At 45.3% G+C, this 24560-nt stretch overlaps 1 protein-coding gene across 1 annotated transcript in view; it reads left to right on the top strand.

Moving 5' to 3' along the window:
- Positions 1 to 24560, top strand: part of LOC147707494 (CD109 antigen-like) — a 502391-nt gene that overhangs the window by 196728 nt on the left and 281103 nt on the right. The window contains exons 9-11 of the mRNA XM_086926510.1: positions 1127 to 1283; positions 3728 to 3831; positions 23958 to 24206. Coding sequence (XP_086782636.1) covers positions 1127 to 1283; positions 3728 to 3831; positions 23958 to 24206 — 510 coding nt within the window. The remainder of the gene's footprint in view (positions 1 to 1126; positions 1284 to 3727; positions 3832 to 23957; positions 24207 to 24560) is intronic.

Here is a 24560-nt window from a genome sequence, read left to right as displayed (position 1 = left end):
TCGATCCAAACCAAGTCGCTGAAGGGCCTACATACTATTGCATGGTCCATGTGAATCCAATTCTTCCCTGATTATGCCTTTGATCGCGCTATTGTTATTCTCAGTTGGGCTGCAGCATAGAAATGGGAAACATGGGCAAGCCCAATCCGCCTTCAGCTCAGGCCTATAACTTAGGGTCTGGGTTTTTTAAAAATTGTATAGACCTCGGCAGCACGCTTTGTTATGAATTGTTAAAAACAAATTTAACAAAGAAGCTTACTAGGGTAAGCTAGGTCTCTCATGATATTACTGTCTTCAGCTGCACAAAGGGATTTTTGAAGTTTTATTATATGGCTCTAGTTTAATATTTTTCTAAATTTCTTGATCGATTATTTACATTAAGAATATGTTCTTGTTTAGCACTCTATGTACAACATGATTTTGTTCATTAGGAGCAGAGTGTCAATTTACTATGATGTGAGGGATATTCAAATTGATATTATCATAGTCTTAATGTCCTGTTTCTTACAGTTACAGCGGCGAAAAAGCAAATGTTACAAAACACCTTTGGGTTGCTTTTTTAATGCTTCACATCAACATAATTGCGTTTATCAAACAACTTTTTAAGGATCTCAAACTTGTTGAAGAATTACATTGGGAGATACAAATAAGATTGTGTGAACATTGTATTAAGAATGTACATTAGAAGCTACCCTCCCCATACGTTTCTGTGAATGGGCTCTATAAACGTATACTCAGTCACAGTAAAGGATGTAATAACTCTCCTTGATTCATGCTTGCTTAACCTAAACAGGCGTTCTGTGCAGACACTGAGGTTGTTAACTGATTCTCTTTTATTCTATTCATAAACTTTAGGAATTGCACGCATGACATTTGCTTTTATATGTGTTTGTCCCTGCTCCCTTGGTGCGGAAATCCATCTGACCCAACTACCATCACTAATATGAAAATTCAGGAAACAAATAAGCAACTTCTCTTTAATTCATTATAACTATCAAAATGACTACACCTTTTCATCTAGCCATCAAAACTTGAAGAAGTCTAAATGAAGCTATTACTTGCCATATTACCGCTTCTCAGAACAAAGAAAGTAGTTCATAATATAACTTGTGTGTTTTTTTTGCAGATCTCTGGTGCTGCTAATTTCAGTTTTAGTTATGCTGAACTGCAACTGATTGGCGTTCTGTATTTACCAAGAGAAGAGAAAAGTGTTCGGGCAAACATCGATAACCTATATTTGGGAAACATGAACTTCACTGTCACAGTAAAGGATTCCCTCACAGGTATGTATGGTCTTCGATGAACATATTTGATGGGAAAAGAAAGGTTGTTCTCTTTTTTCAAGGTGTGTTGCAGGTCAGGTACAAAGAATGAGTATGCTGAAGATACAAGGGCATACTCTGTGCTATTATATATTACGCTGTAATCAATCGCTATTGTATTAGTATTTTTTATTCACTTCTCTTCTTTACTCTAAAAGTCCACTAAGTAATTAAATGAATGTTTCTGATACTACTCACTGCTCTTTGGAGCTCTTGGACGCCCTTTCAGGCTGGGTAAAACAATGAAAAATAAATGTAAAGTGGGAGAGATGTTGCTTACACTCCAGCCACTCCTGTTGTAGTTATTTCCTATGTATTTGATTGACAGAGAGTGGCTGAAGGGAAGGGGACAAGGATGTAAATATAATGGCTTGGCACTTTTCTTCCTCTTTCATGCATCGCTCTCCCTTTTTTAGTTGAGCAGTAAAAAGAGCCGAAGATTTTAGGTGATTGTAAAACCTGGGGAATGTTTACCTATCGAATGGTGTTGGTGTTTGTCACCCAATGTACTAGAGAAACAAATGGAAAGTGTTGGGGTGGGAATGTCTCCTTTGTGCTTATACAGGCTTGCCTCCCTGTCCTGAGTGATCCACTTTGTAGCTTATCTGGTGGCTTGGTATTCCTGTGATTGAGCATCCAGAGTAATCATGCATTTGCATTGAGGACTAGATTTTTTTTATTCTTCTGAGAACCAAAGCCTCTGTGATCGATAGTGATGCACCAAGCATGCTCTGTAGTCGACTATCGTCCATGTCTACATTAAGAAGTGGTGGCATACCAATTTTCTGCTTGATTGTAGTGACCAGGCATTTTTCCTGCTCAGTGATATCTGTGGTGCATACAGGCCACTTGTATGTATTGTTTTGCTTTAATGGAATGGCCAGATCCAGCATTGACATTCCCAAGTGGATTTTGCATGACTGGTAAGTGGTAGCAGGACACCATAATGTTTGAGTGTGACCATGTGGCCACGGAGACTAGTGTTATCCATGTTGGATACCTCTGCTAAAACATAGCGTAAGATAGAGGTTGAGGTACAGGCGCTCCAGACAGTGGATTTGTATTTCTTCCATTTGAGATCTAGAGAGTGTAGCCCTAGACCAATAAGGGTTGGACGGTGGAGACAGGGCTGCTTTAATTACCAGGCCATATCTATGAGAAATTGGTTCAGTGCAGCTAGTAACATTGCTGTGCTGCACTGCATCACTGGGAAAGGGCAGGAATATGCTGTATTTAAGGCATACTTTCCCCTGCGTTGGCACACAATGGGCTGCCTAGCACCAACACAGGCAACCTTGATTTATTTTGCAAGGGAGCCTGTGTTGTCTGTAGAATTGTTTTTGTGCAGGAAGGGACACCTTCCTGCACACATAGAAAGAGGAAGTAATGAGAAGAAATAAAGATATTTCTCCATGTTACCCCTCTCCTGTGAAGGCGCATCTTTTTGGTGCATTCTCAGGTTTATCAGGATTGGAAAAACTGGAAATGCATCATAAATCACGGGAGTTGCATGTGAACACCCACGCAACGCCCATGGAACACCTACCTTGTGCAAAGTAATGCAATGCAGTGCACTGCTTTGCATTACTCCAGATTTTTCAAGCCATTCAAAGCCATGCAAAATGGCTTAGCGTGGCATAAAAAATCTGACTTGGAGTTCTGCGTCATCCATGTACCATGATGGGCGATGCAAGCATGGCGCAAACCTCTCACAAATATACCCCTCGGTTGATCGCTTAGTGGGGATTGTATGATTATCTCTCCCTGCTCATTGACATTTGAGTTGACAGTGGGACAGGGGAGGTGGCTTAGCACCTTATGTTGTCTTAGCTGCCAAGGATTCAGATAGCGTATGTGTCACATTTTCATAATTTCAGTGAAATTATGAGTAACCACTGTGAGTGACACTTTCTCACGAGAAAAATCAAGCAATGAAGACTAGGGAAACATATAAATATCAGAAATTACACCCATTTAAGCAACAGGAAACTCTAAGAAGATCTTAAAACTGCCACAAAGCACCAGAAATTGGGGATCTTCTAGGCATGGCCTGCCCCTTTGCTTCTCACCTCAATGGTATCCCAGAAGGCTGATGAAACCCAAGTGCAGAGTCTTCGCAGTTCACTATACTCAAGTTTTGTGTGGTTCAACTAGAGCCACCTTTGTCACTACCTTCTGTAAGAGATATCACATTTGATATGTGGAAAAAGAAGGGACCCCAACAATTCAACATTTTTCCGGTTGCATGTTTTTCACTGACTTTTTAATTATTTTTTGCAGAATACAGTGAATATTATTTACATAATAGTGATGTCAATACATCATATGACAAAAGTGCAAAATGTAATTACCTTTAACACCTAGCATTTGCTGATACTACATCTTCTTTCTGTAATGTGTTGCAGGTTTTGAAGTCAGTGAAAGTGGTGTGATCTATTTGGGAAATTCAGAATATATCATCTTGGATGATGGCAGCAATCTGAAACCACATTTAAATGCCACTATAAAGGTATATGGTTAAAATGTGTTGTACAATGTAACATGCATGTTATGTTCACAATTAGAAAATACATTTCACATGTTTTGCTGTAAGCTGAAAATAGTGGACATCTATGACAGTGAAAGTAGGTTACAGTTGAACTACCGCTCTCTGCAGGGTCACCTCCAAACCTTTTTGATTTTCCCTCCACATTTAGCAGATTTTGTTTGTGGTGGACTTAGGACTCGCTGAGCTTTACCACTGCTAACCATTTCTAAAGTGCGTGTTCCCACTTCCTGAAATATGGTTTGATTGGCTTATACCTAATTGGCATACACAAATTACTTGTAAGTACCTTGTGTAGTAGTATAACATATACCAAGAGCATGTAAATGAAAGGCTACTAGTTGTTCTGCAGCACCTATTGTGTCACCCACTCTAAGTGATAGCAAAAAGAGCGAGCAACCCAATATACCCTTGAGGGTTCGGGCAAACAATATAGAAAGGTGAGCGTACCTTCAAGGGATTTTATTAATATTAGTTAGACCTTCAAGCTCATAATAGTGATTCGTGACCAGAAACAATTTAGGTCAGAAGTGCAGAGATGCAACAACAATTACTCATTCACTATAGAACAGTCACAATGAGTGATCAGGGGAGAAAGAACAGAGGTAGCGGGTGTATATGAGAAATTTGTATTTAATACTCTAAACATTGATTAAAAACAGGGTACAAAATCAATGTCAACAATGTTGCAAGAAGTACATGATAAACAATCAATTGAACACTTCTTTGAAACAAGTGTCTGCGCTTTCCTTCCTTAATACAATTGATCTACAAATCCAGGTAAGAAAAAGCGTGAGTCCACGTTTCGGTCTCCTGTATATATTCATTGTTGAGACCATCTTCAGGACAAAGGACAATTTCTGAAGATCCTGGAATTACAATAATCGTCACCGTGGAACGTAATGGTTTAGGTTCGGCACATGCTCAGCATCAGCAATGTCGATAATTGACTTGCTGCGCAAACTTTATCGGCTAATCATCCGTTTATTTAAATGAGTTGAGGCCAATGGATATGTCTTTAAAAGAGATCTTTAAACAGTCATCACATCCGCGTGTGTTCAAGTCAGGGCAAAACTGTTTCAAAGAAGTGTTTAATTGATTGAATGCTTTTGAGCTACCCTGTGGTGATGTAGGGCATTGTTCCCATTGTGAATAAGTAAATACTGCACGTGGAGTAAGAAATGGTGACCATAATGATAAAAACAGAACATTTCATCATAATTAGCTGAACCTTCATACATTTCCTATGAATTAAATACAGTTGAATGCTGTAATCATCTAGCATTTCATGCACTAGATCATGGGTACTCACAAACTTTCTGTCGGGGAACAAAATTACAGTGTGGGTTGTGGCCGAGGGCCACACCAGTAGGGGCGGGGTCAGTGGGGGCAGGGTCAGTGGGGGGGCAGGGCTAAAGTAAAAAAAATCTAACCTGTTTCAAAACATTAGACAATGTGACAATGCTATATTTCAAAAGTAGATGTAACTACAAAGAGCACATTTTGACAATATATTCGTATTAGCAGACAATAGCAATCTGAAGAGGCATTGCATAGCTCCATACACACTTTGACCCCAATTCCATCAGTGTCTCTCTCTCTCTCAGCCAGTAAGTCTCTCCGTCAGTGAGTCTCTCTCTCTCAGTCAGTCTCTCTCTCTCATTCAGTCTCTCTCTGTCAGTAAGTCGCTCTCTGTCATTAAGTCGCTCTCTGTCAGTCTCTCTCTCTCTCAATCAGTCACTCTCTGTCAGTCTCTCTCTCTGTCTGTCAGTCAGTCTCTCTCCCTGAGTCAGTCAGTCAGTCTCTCACCCTGAGCCAGTCTCTCTCTGTCAGTCTATCCCTCTCAGTCAGACTATCTCTAGTCAGTCGCTCTCTCTTTAAACAGCAGTATTTCTCTACTATTAACAGAAGCGCAACAGAACCTAAAAATAGATTTTTAGAACAAACTACAGCGATATTAACACATAACTGACATGGAGTGCCTGGTTACAGGGCTTTTAGTGGGATGAAAAAACTGAGGGTTCTCTCAAAGGGCCATGACCGATAAAATTAAGGGCTTGGCTTAAAAACATGTAAACAAAAATCTTTGTTTAGCATAGTGTGCCACCCTACTGGTATGTTGCTGTTTGTCATTGAATCCAGATAAATCAGATACAACCAGTAACATTATAACTGCAACAAGTCAGGACTATTAGCTTTGCCAATAGTTATTAGTTGCATTAGATAAATAAGCAACAACTATGGCTTTGTTGTAAATAAATTATAATATTGAAAATGTGTCAGTTCTGAAAAGATGAGACTGTGAAAGAACTTAAACCAGCCTATTTGGAATTACAGCAAAGGCTTTGAGCTGCTGTTGAGTTGAGATTTATCTAAGGGCGAAAATGGAGACCCAAGTGGTTGTTAGTTGCATAAGATAAATAAAACTATGGCTTTGTTGTATATAATATTGTAAATGCTTCGGGTCTGAAATGATGAGACTGAAAGAATGAAAACATGTTGATTTGAACTAAAACAAACAGATACCCATGCACACTCCAAGATAAATACAGAAGTAAAGTCAGTGTAGACTTGAAGAACGTTATGGAGACAAAAGCATGGAAAATCATACAGCAATAGTTGTAATTATGAGACAAATTAGGCATTGATGTGCAGTGTCTTTTAATGTTCAGACACGGAAAGGACCAGCCGACACGTGTTTCGTCGCATGTGGCACAGTCTGCCTGCGACTCTTCAGGGCTGTACAAGATAGAATAGAAGTTGAAAGGTCGCTCTGTCGGTGATAATTCCGACCCGACAAGGCTCCGGACCAGAAAAATCGTCTGTTCGAAAGGATTGTTTCCCAGCATGAAGTGTCCTTATTGAGTAAATAGGTAAATTGTGATGGCGGTACACTTCAGGTCTTGTGGTCAATAGTAAGTTTTGCGGTTTACACGCAAGAGGATGTTCTTCGTTGACGCACCCGTCCAAGAACACATACCCTCGCCTTGAAACTTTTTCCATTTCCCTCTATCCGACGGGAATTCTCTGATTAAGAAAACACTATTGAACACAAGACCTGAAGTGTACCCCCATCACAATTTACCTATTTACTCAATAAGGACACTTCGTGCTGGGAAACAATCCTTTCGAACAGACGATTTTTCCGGTCCAGAGCCCTGTTCGGTCGGAATTATCACAGACAGAGCGACCTTTCAACTTCTATTCTAACTTGTACAGCCCTGAAGAGTTGCAGGCAGACTGTGCCACATGTGACGAAACACGTGTCGGCTGGTCCTTTCCGTGTCTGAACATTAAAAGACACTGCACATCAAAGTCTAATTTGTCTCATAATTACAACTATTGCTGTATGTTTTTCCATGCTTTTGTCTCCATAACGTTCTTCAAGTCTGCACTGACTTTACTTTTGTATTTATCTTGGAGTGTGCATGGGTATCTGTTTGTTTTATAGATACAGTGTTAGCCAAGGTTAGCAGTACATTGGGGGGTTATAGGGTTTTTCCTCCTACCCTTTTTGCACCTCAACTCCACTGAGAAACACTACCCTTTTTGAGAATTAGCGTTAACGTATAGCAGAGCACCCTTTACCTAAGATAAAAACCTTCTCTCTGACCCTTAGAAACCAGGGTGATTTGAACTGACAAAAGCTTTCTGAGCAGTAGTGCTGCTACCGAGTTAATATATGTATATTTTTTCCACCCTGAAGGCAAAAATGGTCACAACAGCGCCATTTTTTAATTTTGAAGGCACCTTATAGTCTAACTTGCTGCTTGTTGCATTATTTGCAAGCCATATATTTTCAAGACTCCTTGCATGGGCTCTTAAAGCCAGAGCCCTCTCTTATCTCCGCTCTTCCTGTTAATTTGAGGCTCACCCACCTCTACTTCATCACTCGAGTTCACTCAGCCCATCCAGAAGTAATATCAGTGACCTTCAAATTAGGAAATGAATAGTTCTCTCCTCGAAGAATATTTTGTGTGGTGAGGAGAACTGGAGGGCGTGTTCTTCTTCATTTTTAAAAATAAGTGGTTGCTTCTGCTCAATGCAACGAAGCATGCAAGTTCTTTAGCGACGTGGTATCGTATTCTACGGTGCTCTGTAGTAATGTAGGTAAGAGGGGTATCTAATGTGACCAATGGAGTTGGATAAGAAGGGGACTGCCCAGAAGCATTGGAACTCCAATAGATGCAAGAGTACTGTAAGCAGTCCAAGTCATGCATATCATTTGTGTTTAGTACTCTTGAAGTGTGACACACTGAAATCTGCATGGCCTTTGGCACTGTGTTAGCTACTGGCAAAGTGTGTTGGTGCTACTATTTCATGTTGGGACAAGGACCCTGGATTAATCGGTCTTACAGTGTGTATGGCTAGGCGAAGATGACTCCTGCAGGGTTTGTGGATAAACAACCAGACAGGACAGGCACAGTGATGAAAAACTCCCCAATGAAGATTTTACCACTGACTGTTTAGGTTCAAAAACGACCCCAATGCTAGCAGCCTGGAATATAGTGACATGGCTGATCTTTACCTTTCAGGGGAGCTCGGGTTGAGGAATATAGGCAACATAACCCAACATTCCTATCTTCCTGTTGCATAAGATAAATAAAACTATGGCTTTGTTATATATAATATTGAAAATGCTTCAGGTCTGAAATGACGAGACTGAAAGAATGAAAATATGTCGATTTGAACGGACACAGGCTTTCTGAGCAGTAGTGCTGCTACTGAGTCAATATCTTTTTTTTCCCCACCCTGATGGCAAAAATGGAGCCCCCGATAGCTACCCGTCCTCAGCATCTGCTTTGAAACACCAGGCCCACTAAAAGCCCTGCCAGTTAACTCTGTGAGAACAAACTCGCATGAAAAGTAAATTTAGCTGATGAGTAATTCACAATTGGTCACAACAGTGCCATCTACTGTCGCATTCACGTAAATGAATATGCAAAACCACTTGCAATAAATAGGGGCAGATAAAGAAAGGCAGCAACTTGCGTGCCTTCTTTTAAAATCCTCTCCTGCTGTGACCCAAGCCTATGACCTCCCAGTGGCAGATGAGGGCAGGGGCCGCAGGTGGGCATGCGAGACACGACTTGTCTGCACATGCCCCTTTGACCTCTTCTCGGCAAATGCGACCCCGAGGAATCACAACAGCAGTAATGGCGCCGAGTCCTTGACTGCTGCTGTTTTCCATGAGGGGCCGCAAGTGGCCCGCGGGCCGTACTATGAGTATCGCCGCACTAGATCAATGTCCCAATCATCAGAGATAGTACTAGGAGTTATAACGTCATGCAAAGACATTTTAAACACATATGGAATATGCATAATTTCAGTCAGTCCAAATATGTCAAATGATACCATATCCCAAACAATTCCATCAGGGACAGGAACAACAGAAATGTTCACTAGGGAAAGGTCTCTTTGCTCTTTGTGTGATGAAGAATGGAGTGTTAAAACCAAATTCCCCTGTCCAATAGCAGAGCGTTTTGGGTGATACTGTCCGAAATCGTAATCCAAATGTATATCCACAGATGGATAAAGCATGTCTTTTTCAGCCAAATGTAAAATACACACAATCTATCTCAAGGCGTTAATGGTGGTGGGTAAGATGAATCTGAAAAGGTGTCATCAAAGTCGATGAAGTAGCGGAAGGCTGTTTAATCTATTTTGGATGGCTCCGCAGGCTTTGTAGAACCTGGAGTTGACTGGAAGGGTAGTACGTTGCAGTAAAGACCCTCTTTGTCAGTTTGCAGTAGTGAAATATGTCTTTCTGTGCAACTTGCTTGTAACATAGTTGTTGAGGTAACAGTTAGATGCAAAACCTCCCTGTTAGCTGTCCCCTGCCTGGGAGAAGAAGCTTCATTGCTGACCTAAGCTCCCAATGGAACTTCCTGTAGGGTAGTTGGAGGAAGCAGGTAAAAACCCAGGAACCCTCTTGGTCTACTGTGTTGAACCGGCCACAAGATGTGGTTTGATGAGATCTATTAACACAAATCTCTTATTTTTGAGCGAGCAAGGGGCAATAAAAATATATTTATGGTACCTTCAACTGCCAGGACAGGTACAGGCTCTGTGTAGGATGGTCCAAAGTCATTCTTGTCCACGATCTTCTCTCGGAATAGATCCCCGATCTTTCCAACCAGGAGTTGCTAGTGTGACCTTCACTTCTCCAGTGGTGGTATGTTTCTGCTTGACATTACTCTGGGTGCCTCAGAAGTCGTTCCGGTTTTGTAAAACATCCAAATGTTCATTGATGTTAAATGGTGTTTTAGCCGCCACTGTACTGGGACTGTCGAGATCTGGAACCCACATCTTAATCCGATTGCTGTGGCCAAACCCCTAGGAATCTAGAGCACAAATCCACTGCTACTAAAATGTATTTGTAAGCCTCTTCTGAATATAAAGAGCTGCCATGATCCAGATAAACACAAGCGAGAGGCTTGTCTGAGATCAGCAGAGCTGTTTACAGTGACCCTGTTATGGTGGAGACCTTCAACTGAAGGCAGATGTCACATTTAAGGACAAAGTATTTGGCCTGTTTGTAAAAACCTGGCCACCAATAGTGCTGCTGCAATAGTGAAATTGTAGCTGCCTCCCCTGCATGTGCTGATGCTAGTCCCTTGTGTGCAGCTAGGATTAAGCCTAGCCCGTGGTCCAAATTATGTATTACTTGATCCCCCATTCTGCGTATCCGAGCAAATGGAATGTTTTATGCACTTAATTGGTAGGAGTATTTTGTTAGAAAGCCTTTCCGCAGATGTGTGCCAATGTGCGCAGCGTTGATAGTCGCTATGATGCCTCCATCTATAATCGTACTTGAATGAGTAATTGTAGTGACTGCAGAAATTTGCATTGCTGCTTTTTGTGGCTTTGTCAGATATAGAATTCCCTACAGCTTGTATTCCTACACTCTGGTGGCTCAATGCATGAATTACATGAGCCAGTGGCAAACACCCTTTGTATTTGGTCACTTGTCCCCAAAGCATCTTGTGCTTTAATGTGTACCCTTTGGAATTCCTGATCCTTTCTGACCCCAAATGGTGTAAGTACTAATTGTACAATTGGCCACAATACTATGAATCACAAACTATGAGTGTGGGTATTCCAGAATCCGTATTCTTAAGTGCCAAAAATAGGGCTTTTAGTGCAGCCAGATGTGCTGTGCAGTCACCAAGTGACGGTGTGTATGTTTTTTGTGGTCATATTCTCCATGCTACCGTCACAGTAGCGCAGGCTGCAAAGTATTGGTGTTTTGTTCCTACAGCAGGCTGTGCAGAACCATCAGTATAGGTGATGCAATCATACTGACCTAGAGGCCTGACTTCATTAGAGAGGGGATATTCATGTCAGCATTGAAGATATGCATGTGTATTTAGTGTAGAGGCAAATCTGGAATCTACATCTGTTACTGTAAGAGATTTGGCCAATTGTATCTATCATGGATGTGGTGCTTTCACATTTTGAATGCTTGCTTTTGTGACAGCCTCTAGGGCTGGTACTGACGTAATGACAATGATGTGTTTTCCCTGAGCCAGTGAGCTCTCTCTCTCACCACAGCAGTCTGTACTGCACTCAGATTTTTTTCTGGTGGTGCGAAACACATCTCTGCATTGGTGTGTAAATGTGATTTAGTGTCTCCTTCATTGAATGTGACATAGGTGTACCCTGATGCACTCGTAATGATACGGATCCTCAGGTTTGTGGTGTTAACATTTATGTGTAACTTTTTAGAAGCTAGAATGTCAGCTTGTACTGAAGGTAGAATTTGTGTGTGTTCAGTCTTCCAATGAGTACTTGAAAATTCTGGATGACTCAGGTCATAGTACTGTTTTACCCGCTCTGCGCAGTCTGGAATGTGAGTTCTGCCAAAGTTTAGGAAACCCAACATGTTGGAGTTTCTTCAGTGTGTTTGTTGGTTGTAGAAGGGCACACTTATATAGGAAATCTGTCACTGGGAATCTGCCTTCACTTGACAGCTCGTATCCTAAAAACAGGACATTGAGATGGGCAATTGTTACTTTTTTAAATCTAAATATGTAGCCCATGTGAGCAAATCCTAAAACTATTCGATCTACTCTAGCCAATTGTGTTGAAAGGTCATCATTTGTTAAGCATATGTCATCAACATAGGAAAATGCCTAGTCATCAAATTCTTGTAAAAGTTCTGTAACCTGGGCTGAAAACAACCCTGGACTGTACCCCTGAGGCAATCAACAGAACTGTTTTTGACAGCCTAGCACACTAATGCGGTCAAGTACCTACTTTCATGCACTATGTTTTGGCAGAAACTTCCATTGGAAATGTCTAATGTGGTTTTGTATTGAGAACCAAAAACATAATTGCAATGGTAAAATGTTGGACTGTGGCATGAGGGCAAATCTGTCCCAGTGTTGGGCAAACTAGGGTGGTATGAAATCCAGCTTTATCTTGCTTTGAATCTTTGGCACCAAAACAAACTGCTTTCAAGGGAGCTTGATGCTTATGTATTCAACTTCAGCCAGCCAGCTTCAGGCTCGAACCTTGCAGTACTGGAAAACTTTGACTTGCAACACTTCTGAATTAGGGCCTGATTTAGGAAGGGGTCGAAGGACGCTGACGAATACCAGCTCCTAGGCCCCAATATGGACTGGCATGAGGAATCGGCGGAAGCTAGTGTACTAGACACCTCTCCAGATACTGGCAAGTTTTCCCCCCCTACCAAGGTGATGGAGGAGGGAGCTTTGGTGGTGAGAAGGGAGGTTAAGTCCTGGACCTTAGCCTACGCTTAGTGGTAGTCAAGACTAACTTGACAGATGTGCTTCATTTAGGAGTGATGCCCTCTGAACTGCCACTACATTTAATGAAGCACTTACAGATGTCCTGCTTGGGAACTGGCCCAAACCCTACACAGGGGCTTCTGTGAACAGGACATTTGGCCGCCGCCACTGCCCTGCCTCAGGGGACCCCAATTTCCTTACTCAACACTCTACCCTGGAGACCTTCATGGTCCAAGTCTCCATATCCTTAGTAAATCCTGATGCATTCCCTACCACCCCTCCAGATAGGGAATACAAGAGGCTGGACACATTAGACAAGAAAATATTATCTTCCACAAGCCTACCACTGCGGTCTGTGAACACAGCTTGCCTTTTGGGCTGTTACTCCCATACGCCATGGGACTCGGTTGTGCAGGTGCTGCTCGTGGTTCAGTAAGAAACCCAGTCCTTACTTACCCAAGCAATCACAGATGAGAAAGATATAGAGAAGTTCCCAATCCAATGTGCGCTGGACAAGACTTACTAGCTGGGCAGATCAGTGTCTTCTTCATTAGACTTATGGCGCCACACCTGGCTGAGGACAACTGTTTCTTCCAGGGATGTCCAAGCATCACTAATAGACATGCCCTTTGATGGCTTCCTTCTCTTCAGAGACGATGGTGGACTTAGTGCTGGAGTGTTTCAAGGATAGAAGAGCTACAGCCAGGTACTTGGGCCTTTCCATGGCAATTTGCCCTCCCCAGTCTGCCTTTCGTTCCTGTGGTGGCCATAGGAGGGGCTTACAGATGCATCTTTACCCTCTCAGCCAGTAAGGTGAGCAAGACCACTGACTCATTGCCAGTGAAATTGCTCTCCCACCCTCGCAGCTCCACCATTAAGTGAGGTGCCCCTGCCCCTGCACTCTTCAGTGTTGGTGATCGAGGCCCTCCTCCACCCGCAGGTTTCCCTGCGCCTCATTCCTGGTGGTCCAGTGGACCTCTGTCTCCTTTCTTTCTTTCTGCTCCTTCACTCGTTTTTCTCCCCTTTCTATCTTTCACCTTTCTGCACCTCTGCTCTTTTGCGCCTTATTTCTGCCCATTCTCCCTTTCTCTCCCTCTGCTCCTTCACTCGTTTTCACTCGTTTTTTCCCCCTTTCTATCTTTCACCTTTCTGCACCTCTGCTCTTTTGTGCCTTATTTCTGCCCATTTTCCCTTTCTCTCCCTCTGCTCCTTCACTCGTTTTTTTACCCTTTCTATCTTTCACCTTTCTGCTCTTTTCTGCATCTCTGCTCTTTTGTGCCTTATCTCTGCTTATTTTCTCTTTTTTCTTTATCCCTTCTTTCCTCCCTTTACCTTTCCCCGCCGCTGCTGCCCCCGCGGCCCCTCCCCCCCAGCACGACCGGCCCAATCCAGCTCCCCTCCCCGCCTCCCAGCTGTCCAACCCTCCCCGACCCCTACTTAATGGCGGCCACTGCGGGGACAGGCGAGCAAGACCACTGACTCATTGTCAGTGAAATTGCTCTCCCACCCTCGCAGCTCCACCATTAAGTGAGGTGCCCCTGCCCCTGCACTCTTCAGTGTTGGTGATCGAGGCCCTCCTCCACCCGCAGGTTTCCCTGCGCCTCATCCCTGGTGGTCCAGTGGACCTCTGTCTCCTTTCTTTCTTTCTGCTTCTTCACTCGTTTTTCTCCCCTTTCTATCTTTCACCTTTCTGCACCTCTGCTCTTTTGCGCCTTATTTCTGCCCATTCCCCCATTCTCTCCCTCTGCTCCTTCACTCGTTTTTTTCCCCTTTCTATCTTTCACCTTTGTGCACCTCTGCTCTTTTGTGCCTTATTTCTGCCCATTTTCCCTTTCTCTCCCTCTGCTCCTTCACTCGTTTTCACTCGTTTTTTTTTTACCCTTTCTATCTTTCACCTTTCTGCTCTTTTCTGCATCTCTGCTCTTTTGTGCCTTATCTCTGCTTATTTTCCCTTTTTTCTTTATCCCTTCTTTCCTCCCTTTACCTTTTCCCGCCGCTGCTGCCCCCGCGGCCCCCCCCAGCACGACCTGCCCAATCCAGCTCCCCTCCCCGCCTCCCAGCTGTCCAGCCCTCCCCGACCCCTACTTAATGGCGGCCGCGGGCTGCGGGCGCGCCGCTGGTGCACCGAAGGCGCGTCAAAGGCAAGCACGTCTGCGCCCGTCTGCGACCCGTCCGCAACCAGCACCAGGAACCCTGGACCTCCTCCCCACCAACGCTACGACCCAGCAGCACTCCACGCACTCAACCCAGGCTGCAACAACAACTACAAGCTAGCATCACCAGCCGACACCCATGGACCCTTCAGCTGTCACTGCTGCCGGCACACCTGCAGCACCGCCAAGAACACGGATCCAGCACAACCCGCCCACAAGAACACAACCGAACCGAAGACCCTGCAATGCATCCTCCTCAACGTCTGATCCCTCCACAAACACGCAACAGAAATCTGGGACCTCCTCGACAGCACCACCCCAGACGTAGCATTCTTCACCGAAACCTGGACCAACACCACCTCGGGATCGGACATCGCCATCGCCATCCCCCAAGGATACAAGATCTCCAGGAAGGACCGCCCCATCCACCCAGGAGGAGGAATCGCCATCGTCCACAAATCCAGCCTCCGCCTGAGCACACTCCCTGACGAGTCCACAGAACTGATGGAACACCTTCACTTCAAGATACCGGCCAGCCCCACTGCCGCCCTCCGAGGAACCCTCATCTACCGACCCCCTGGACCCTGCGGACCCTTCGCCAACTCCATCACGGACATTATCTCCCCGCAGGCCATCGCATCCACCAACTACACCCTGCTGGGAGACCTCAACTTCCACCTCGACAATCAACTGGACCCCAACACCACATCCCTCCTGGACAACCTCCACAACATTGGACTCTGCCAGATCGTGACCGAGCCCACGCACTCAGCAGGACACACCCTCGACCCCCTCTTCACTACAGGAAACTCCATCACCTTCAGCCACACCACCAAACTCCCATGGACCGACCATCGTTGCGTCCACTTCACCTTCAGAACACCCACCATCCACAGACACCAGCACCTGCTTCCACAAAGAAACTGGACCAAAATCACCGATGACCAGCTCACCTCCTCACTCAACAACTCCACCCCAACCATCGCGGAAAACGACGACCCCAACACCGCAGCCAGAACCCTGCATAGATGGATCTCGGACAGCACCAACACCATAGCCCCCCTCAAGAAAAACAATACCGTTGCCAAGAAAGCCAGATGGTTTACCACCGAACTTCGAGAGTCCAGGCGCACATGCCGCCGCCTTGAAAAGGCCTGGAGAAACACCAAATCCACAGAAGCCCACAACAACTTCAGAGCCGCCACCAACGCCCACCATCAACTCATCAGAGAAACGAGGAAAAAAGCGATTGAAGACAGAATCTCCACCCACGCACACAACAGCAAGGAACTCTTCAGCATCATCAAGGAGTTCGCCCAACCCACCAGCGAGTCTACCGACATCCCTCCCTCACAAGACCTCTGCGACAAACTCAGCATCTTTTTCCACCACAAAATCAAGAGCATCTATGACAACTTCGACGAAGACAACCAACACACTGAACCCTCACCAACCACCCCCGACACCCGGAAACCAGCGATTGATGACTGGACAGCCCTCACCACCGAAGACACACTGAAGACAATGAAGTCAATCCACTCAGGGGCCCCCACGGACCCCTGCCCCCACCACATCTTCAACAGAGCCGCCAACACCATCGCACCCATGCTCCGCCAAACCATCAACCGCTCCCTGGCGACCGCCTCGTTCCCTGACGACTGGAAACACGCCGAGGTCAACCCCCTCCAAAAGAAACCCTCAGCGGACCCCACCGACCTCAAAAACTACAGACCCATCTCCCTGATCCCGTTCCCAGCGAAAGTCATTGAGAAAGCCATCAACAGCCAACTCGCCACATTCATTGAAGAACACAACATCCTCGACTCCTCCCAATCCGGCTTCAGAAAAAACTACAGTACGGAAACCGCCCTCCTCACTGCAACAGACGACATCCGCACCTTACTGGACAAAGGAGAAACAGTAGCCCTCATCCTCCTCGACCTATCAGCGCCGTTCGACACAGTCTCCCAACGCACCCTAATACGCAGACTCTACGATGCAGGAATCCAGGACAAGGCCCTCAACTGGATCTGCTCCTTCCTCTCCGGCAGGACGCAGCGGGTCAGACTCCGCCCTTTCCTCTCGGACCCCACACCAATCACCTGCGGAGTCCCCCAGGGCTCCTCCCTCAGCCCGACGCTCTTCAACGTCTACATGGCTCCACTTGCCCCCATCGTCAGAACCTACGGACTCAACATCGTGTCATATGCAGACGACACCCAGCTCATCCTCTCCCTATCCAACGAGCCCAACACCGCCAGACGCAACTTTCAAGAAGGCATGGAAGCCGTCGCCAAATGGATGAAAAACAGCTGCCTTCAACTAAACACCAACAAAACAGAAGTACTCATCATGGGCCCAAACCCCGACGCCTGGAGTGACACCTGGTGGCCCACCGCCCTCGGAAACCCGCCAATCCCCACAGACCACGCACGCAACCTGGGAATCATCCTGGACTCCGAACTCAAAATGGACCGCCAGATCAACTCTGTCTCATCTTCCTGCTTCCACACCCTCCGCCTCCTTCGTAAGACCTTCAAATGGATCCCCCTCGAACACCGAAAGACAGTCACTCACGCCCTGGTCACCAGCAGACTCGACTACGGCAACGCACTCTACGCCGGAATAAACAAAAACCTCATCCGCAAGCTACAGAACATCCAGAACGCCGCCGCAAGACTGGTCCTCAACCTGCCAAAACACTGCAACATCTCCCAGCACCTGCGCACACTCCACTGGCTCCCCGTCGAGGCGAGAATCACCTTTAAGATGCTCACCCACGCACACAAGGCCCTCCACGGCACCGGACCAGCATACCTGAACAGCCGACTCAAATTCCACGCACCCTAAAGGACCCTACGATCAGCCCAGCTTTCCTACGCCGTGGTCCCCCGCACCAGAAAGACCAGATCGGGAGGCCGCTCCTTCTCCTTCCTCGCGGCCAAAGCATGGAACGCCCTTCCGCTCCACCTCAGACAGACAACATCGCTCCCCATCTTCGCAAGAAACCTCAAAACCTGGCTCTTCCACAGACCCCCTCCTTGATGGAATGGAACCTGCACCCCCCCACCCCCCCACCCCTAGCGCCTTGAGACCCTTACGGGTGAGTAGTCGCACTTTAACAAACTCCTGATTGATTGATTGAAGCTTCCCAGCCTCTGCAGGGCTGACGACGTGGTACTCACAAACCCTATGGGTCGGGCTGCCAGAGGTTTGGCCTGTCCAACTCTCACTTGCAACCGCATCCTCCAAACCCATTTAGTTTGCCCTCCTACCATCATGGACATCTAGTGGAAGGCAGGATACACAATTTCCTGCCCCACTAGAGGTTGATAACATCAGACTGCTTGGTTCTTCATCTTGTCCGAAGGGACTACTACTTCCCCTTTGTAACGTCCCCTCCTCTCATGCCACCCACTTGCGACAGGCTGACAGTGGAGGGTATCTATCCTTGCTCTGCCAGGAAGTGGTGGCTCTCTTGGCCAAGCGAGCCATAGAGAGGGTTCTGATAGCAGAAGTGAGTCGTGATCGTTATTTCTGCTACTTTCTGGTGCCCAAAAAGGAGGGAGGTCATTGTCCTATCCTAGACTTGCACTGTCTCAATTTCTTTCTCAATAAAAAGAAATTCTAAATGCTCACTTTTGCTCAAGTCCTGTCTACCCTGCAACTGAGAGACTGGATGGTAGTGTTGGACTTGCAGGATTCATACTTCTGCCATGTTGTCATCTCCCACTTCCAGACTATGGCAGACCTCCTTTTCTCGCTGGGGTTCACTCTCAATGTGCCTAAGTCACACATGACTCCATCTCAGATGCTTCCTGTTCTGGATACGGTGCAGTTTCGTGACTATCCACCCAAATGGTGAGCTTGGGATACTTGCTTTACTGTATTATGTTTGCTTAATTTTGCAATGCTCTGTATATGTTGTGAAGCGCTCCAATACCTTCCCGTCAGGCTAGCGCTATATAAAACTTCTTAAATAAATAAATTCAGGCTATAATACCGATGTTTCTGCCTCCAATATGGATACCGGTGAGACTGTCATCCGAATGCTGCTATACCAGGAAGATACAGCAGCCCTCATCCTCTTCAACCTCTCAGCAGCTTTCAACACCATATCCCACTGAACACTGATCAACAGACTCTACCATATCAGAGTCCAAGGAGAAGCCCTCACATGGATTGCATCTTATCTCACAGGTAGAATGCAAAAAATCATCCTCCCTCCCTACTCCTCGATCCCTAAGAACATCACCAGCAGTGTACCTCAAAGTTCATCGTTCAACGCAACTCTTTAAAACACATACATGGCTCCCCTAGATAACATTGTCGCAAGCCATTGTTTCAACATCATCTCCTATGCCAAATACACCCAACTCATCCTCTCTCTTACTAACAATCCAAGAACCATTAAAGACACGTTTCAAAGATGCATGAAAGGTGTTGCTGACTGGATGAAAAACAACTTTCTCAAACTCAACATCGAAAAGGCAGAAGCACTTATCTTCAGGAAAGGCAGGTACACACACTGGAACATCAAATGGTGGCCCCCTTGAGCTGGGCCCAACCCGATATCCACCAAACACACCTGCAACCTTGGCATCATCTTTGACAGCCAGCTATCCATGAAGAAGCAAATCAGCACAAGTCTCCATGGCCTGCTTCCTCATGCTTCGTATGCTAAGGAAGGATTTCAGATGGCTCCCGACCAACACCAGGCAAACCGTTTCTCTGGCTTTGGTCACCAGCAGACTCAACTATTGCAATCCCCTCTACGTAGGAATTACATACCAACTCTAGAAGAAGCTCCAGACAATCCAGAGCACAGAGGCCAGGATCATCCTCAACCACCCCAGATGGACGCACATAACCCTTCAACTCAGGAAAATCCACTGGCTACCAGTCATGAAGACATGCCAGAACAAGCTACTCACCCATGCATACAAGACACTACACAATGAAACACATGTCTACCTCAACTAAAGTATGACCTTTCACCAGTCCACCAGGAAACTCAGATCTGGATCACTCGCCGCCACCCGTTACATCTGCCGGACAAACAGCGGAGGCCGCTCCTTCTCTCATCTTGTGGTCATGACCTCCTGCTGCACCTCAGAACCTCACCATCACTCCAACAATTCAGGAAGGACCTCAAGACATGGATGTTCAATCAATAGAACAGGCAGAATTATCCATCAGTGTCTTGAGAGCCTCACAGGTGAAGTAGCCGTGCTCTACAAATCCTGATTGATTGATTGACTGATTGTTTGGTTGGTTGACTATGAGGCTGCTGGGCCTCATGGCCTCGTGCCTACGGCATGTGACACATGCCCGCTGGCATATGTGGGCTTTGTAGTGTGACCAGAAGTTCTAGGGGCACAGAATCAGGGGAATCTCTCTAACATGATCCGGATCTCAGAGGGAACTGCAAATAAATCTGCAGTGGTGGTTAGGTCAGCGACAGATGCCTCCCCCTTCTCCAACCAGATCTGACAGTGTTGAAAGATTCATCAATCCTGGGATGGGGAGGCTATCTGGGAGACGTTGAGATTAGAGTGCTCAGGTCTCTGGAGTAATCCAGATTCTACATCAACCTACTGGAGCTCCAGGTGATCCTTTTGACATTGTAAGCCTTTCAATCATCCGTCAAGAGAAGGCTGGTGCAGGTGTTCACTGACAACACCACCACTATGTGATACTGTAACATATAGGGAGGGGTTGAGCCAGGGAACCTTTGTCAAGAAGCTCTGCATCGCTGGACATGGTTGTAACGTCAGGGCATATCCCTGATGGTTCAACACCTAAAAGGCTCTCTGAACGCCGTGGCAGAAGAACTCAGCTGCAGATGCCTGGCAGATCACAAGTGGTATCTCCATCCAGAGATTGTGCAAAGTCCCTTTCAGCAGTGGGGAGAGCCTTGGTTAGATCTGTTTGCCACCGCTGAGAACATGCAGTGTCAGATGTTTTGCACACTGCAGTTTCAAAGGTGGAAACGCTTTTTATCTTGAGTGGAGCTCAGGCCTCCTCTATGCCTTTCTGCCCATACTATTCCTGCCAGAGTTCTCAATAAGATCAGGGTTGACCAGGCCCAATTCATACTTGTAGCTTCAGACTGGGCTCGAAGAGTTTGGCATTCCGAGCTGTTGAGCACGGCCATCAGTCCTCTGATCAGGCTGCCCCTTCAGAAGAATCTTCTGTCGCAGCAGCAGGGTAGGTTTCTCCACCTGAACCTGTCAATGTTCTACCTTCTTGTGTGGAGATTGAGCGGTGAACAGTTGACAGCTTTTGACCTTCTGTTCAAGCCTGCAATATTATCTTGGCAGCCAAGCACCCCGCTACCAAGACTGTGTAACCTGCCGTTGGGGCAAGTTTGTGGCCTTGTCTGCAGAGAAACAGATTGACCCTTTTTCTGTTCCCCCCTCTGAGGTCCTTCTCTTTATCCTTTCTGTTGTCTTGCAGGGCTCTGCGTTGGGCACCTTAAAGAGCTGCCTGTCTGCCATCTCAGCCTTTCTGTGGTTGCCAGACCTGCTATCCCTTTTCAAATCCCCTGTTGAAATTAGTTTGTTGAAAGGTTTGTAACACGTTTCCACCTTAGCCCTTCATCATGCCTCAGTGGACCTCAATCTCATGCTCGCATTTCTGATGTGCATCCCTTTAAGCCACTACACAACTGTTTTCCCAGGCTCCTTACCACGAAGACGACCTTCCTAGTCGCTTTGTCACCCAACCCTCTGTACCTGAACATCTACTAAGACAAACTGGTTCTTTACACTAGATCTTCCTGTCTGCTGAAAATAGTCACTCCCTTTCATATAGGCCAGTCCATCACCCTGTATACCTTTTATTCTCCATCACCTCCCTCTAAGGAAGAGGAGAAACTACACTGACTGGACCCAGAAAGTGCTGCACGAAAGAGTTCCAGGTGGATGACCAACTATTTATGGGGTATGTCGGAATGAAAAACGGAAAGGCCGTGTAGAAACAGACCATCTCCCGATGGATTATGCTCTGCCTTAAGATCTGCTATGCATTGGCCAAGGAGCAATCCCCTGAGGGTTTGCATGCTCATACCACCAGAGCTAAGGCTGCAACCACTGTGTTAACACTCGGCGTTCTGGTCCTGGATATCTGCCAGGCAGCAACATGGGCTTCTCTAAACACATTCACAAAGCATTACTGCCTGGACAGTCAGGTCATTTGGGACTGGCACTACGCTTGTTCAGTACCACAGGACTTTCTATTGTGCAACAGTTTCACAGGCTCACCTCCAGAGAGGTAGTGCTTGAGTATCTATTATAAGGTAAGGAATCGCGGGTAGAAGTCTCAAACTGATGAACAAGTTACTTATCTTCAGTAATGACTTATCTGGTGGAGACTCTTTCTAGCTGTAGATTCCTTACAGACCCACCCATCCTCCCTGCTTTGTGAACGGATTTCTAGGAACAAGGCTTTCCCCCTTTCAGGGCCCTAGATTTCCACATCACTGGTCAGATTTCTTCTTGGCTCCGCGCTCCTGGCATGGAAAGTCATTAAAAGAAACTGATATGCATTCTCGTGTACAATGCCACATGGAGCCGAATGACGCCACCGACCAGCAGGCAGTGGTACTGCTGAAGAATTCACAAATCTAGTCTGACGCCGGGGATGATTCTAAGGTAAGGAATAGAGAGAGTTTCTACTAGATAAGGCATTACTGAAGGTAAGTAACTTGGTCATTAGGATGGTGCTCAGCACAAGCAGAGAGGAACTGTGACTAACGTTAACCTTTCTTGGAAAGAAATACTCTAAAAACACTAACCCAGCATGATTCTTCTCGACAAGGAACTGACCTACGGGCTTATCATTAGTCAGTTGCACCCGTCCCTCGCTGAAGCCTGCTCCCTGTCTATGTGTGACTAACTCAAGAGAGATGGGTGGAGTGATTATTAGATTCCCTCAAAGTGCATACAACCCTGTAACCGACCCACCCTTTTGAAATGTTGTGTATTTTGTAATGCTGTATGATTAAAAGTGCTTTTGTTTACCTAAAATACCCTTACAGGATTGAAAAATACTTTACTTTGTGTGTTGAATGGTTGTTGATTTCTAAGCTGTTGATCCTCAACACTATCTTTCTGGGAAGCCTATGACTACTAGCCATTGCTCCCCTGAGATTCAAGAGGAATCATAGTTGTGTTTGGTCCTGGTTGTAGGGTCATAGAAGGCAAAGGAGCTTGACCATCATGTTTGGGCCTAGTATCCCCTGTTTGGCATGTGGCCACCCGAACAGGGTTTGATGGTAACTGTCATTGTGGCGGTAATATGTAGTAAAGCATATAGGAAAGATGTGGTGGTATTAAGATGTGTAGTTGACAATTTAAATGTTGACTGTTTAGTGGTTGTGAATGTAGTGATATACATTCCATTTATTAGTTTTGGCATCTGTCTGGGTATCATCGAGCAGCAGTCAAATATTCATGTGAGACTAACCAGTGAGCTACTTGTGACTCATGAAATGGGCCACTTAAGTAAGCCCAGTTTTTAACCTGGATGGTTAAAAAGGAAAGGTGTGCAAAGAACACGCAGAAATTGGAAAGGGAATGTGCAATAGCACAGAGAATTAGGTCTGTCAAGGTTAAATACATTTTGACAGTGCATAATTTGCGAAGTTTAAAGCAAACAGAGTAAAAATACACCGCTCAAGATTTGTGAAATATATAACAAATGTGGTTGGTACTTAAGAAGAATGGTCACTGGAATACGGAAACAGATTCGTAAGCCTGATGAGCTATAGATGGAAAGAGATCAAATGATGCCAACATGCAGGTAACAATCCATCGAAATGTGTTGCATAAGAATGTACCAATTATAGAAAAGTTATCAAGGTATCCAAATTTGCTTCCCAAGCTTTTTTTCTGAGGTTTCATTCTAGTTTCATTTTAAAGAACATTTCAGGAATTGTTGTGTTGCATACGGTGCCACTCTCCAGTGCGGCTCTTTTTCTCTTTTGTCAGTGTGTTTCTCTGACTGTAGACTAACTGCCCCTGCCTATACCTATTTATATCCTCTTTCTCAATCATGTAACTTTGTAAACGTTCTGCATTTTGAGAGTTACACGAATATTTATTTGAGTTGTGTGGAGTTTTCCAAACGTATTTATTCACATGTGACTTATTTCAGTGTGTCCTCCTCATCTTTATTTTAGATAAGGGTGGTAAGAGTTGATCTGCAACCATTGACTAAAACTGAAAGGGAGAAAAATGTATCTGTGTTGGTATCTCAATACAACTTCGGACGCATTTCAAAAAGAAGTGTCGATGATCTCACTTTGTCAACTACACTAATGACTACACCAATGACCGTGCCGGCTTATAAGCAATATGTTATTCAAGAAAACGGGGAAGTAACCATCAACATTCAAGTACTACCGTCAACTACCAATTTAGGAATTCAAGTAAGTAAAACATTTCTATATAACGAATTTGGTATTGCTGATGGGGCATCTAATGGTCCCTTTTGTTAGACTGCAGCTGTAACATGATGATGTGTAGCTTGTAATTGAGACCCAGTGTGTGTTCTTTGATGGATGTATTTGGCTAATATGATGCCAGTTTAATTACTAATGTATCGCATTTGTTAAGGATGTGCTGTTATTTGGATGTCTTAGCACTGTCTCGTTATTATAGGCTCGTCACTAATCATTTTTGCACCTTTACTTGTTTGCTGGTGTGATACCATGTTTTTGGATGTACAGCTTATTTTTTATCACAAAATGAATGTGATACATATACTGTCTAGGCACATAGGC

Source organism: Lissotriton vulgaris, chromosome 6 (genome assembly GCF_964263255.1).
Source record: "Lissotriton vulgaris chromosome 6, aLisVul1.2, whole genome shotgun sequence".
In the NCBI taxonomy this organism is placed as follows: domain Eukaryota; kingdom Metazoa; phylum Chordata; class Amphibia; order Caudata; family Salamandridae; genus Lissotriton; species Lissotriton vulgaris.
Note: the sequence above shows the minus strand (reverse complement) of the source record. Positions and strands in the feature narration are given on the sequence as shown.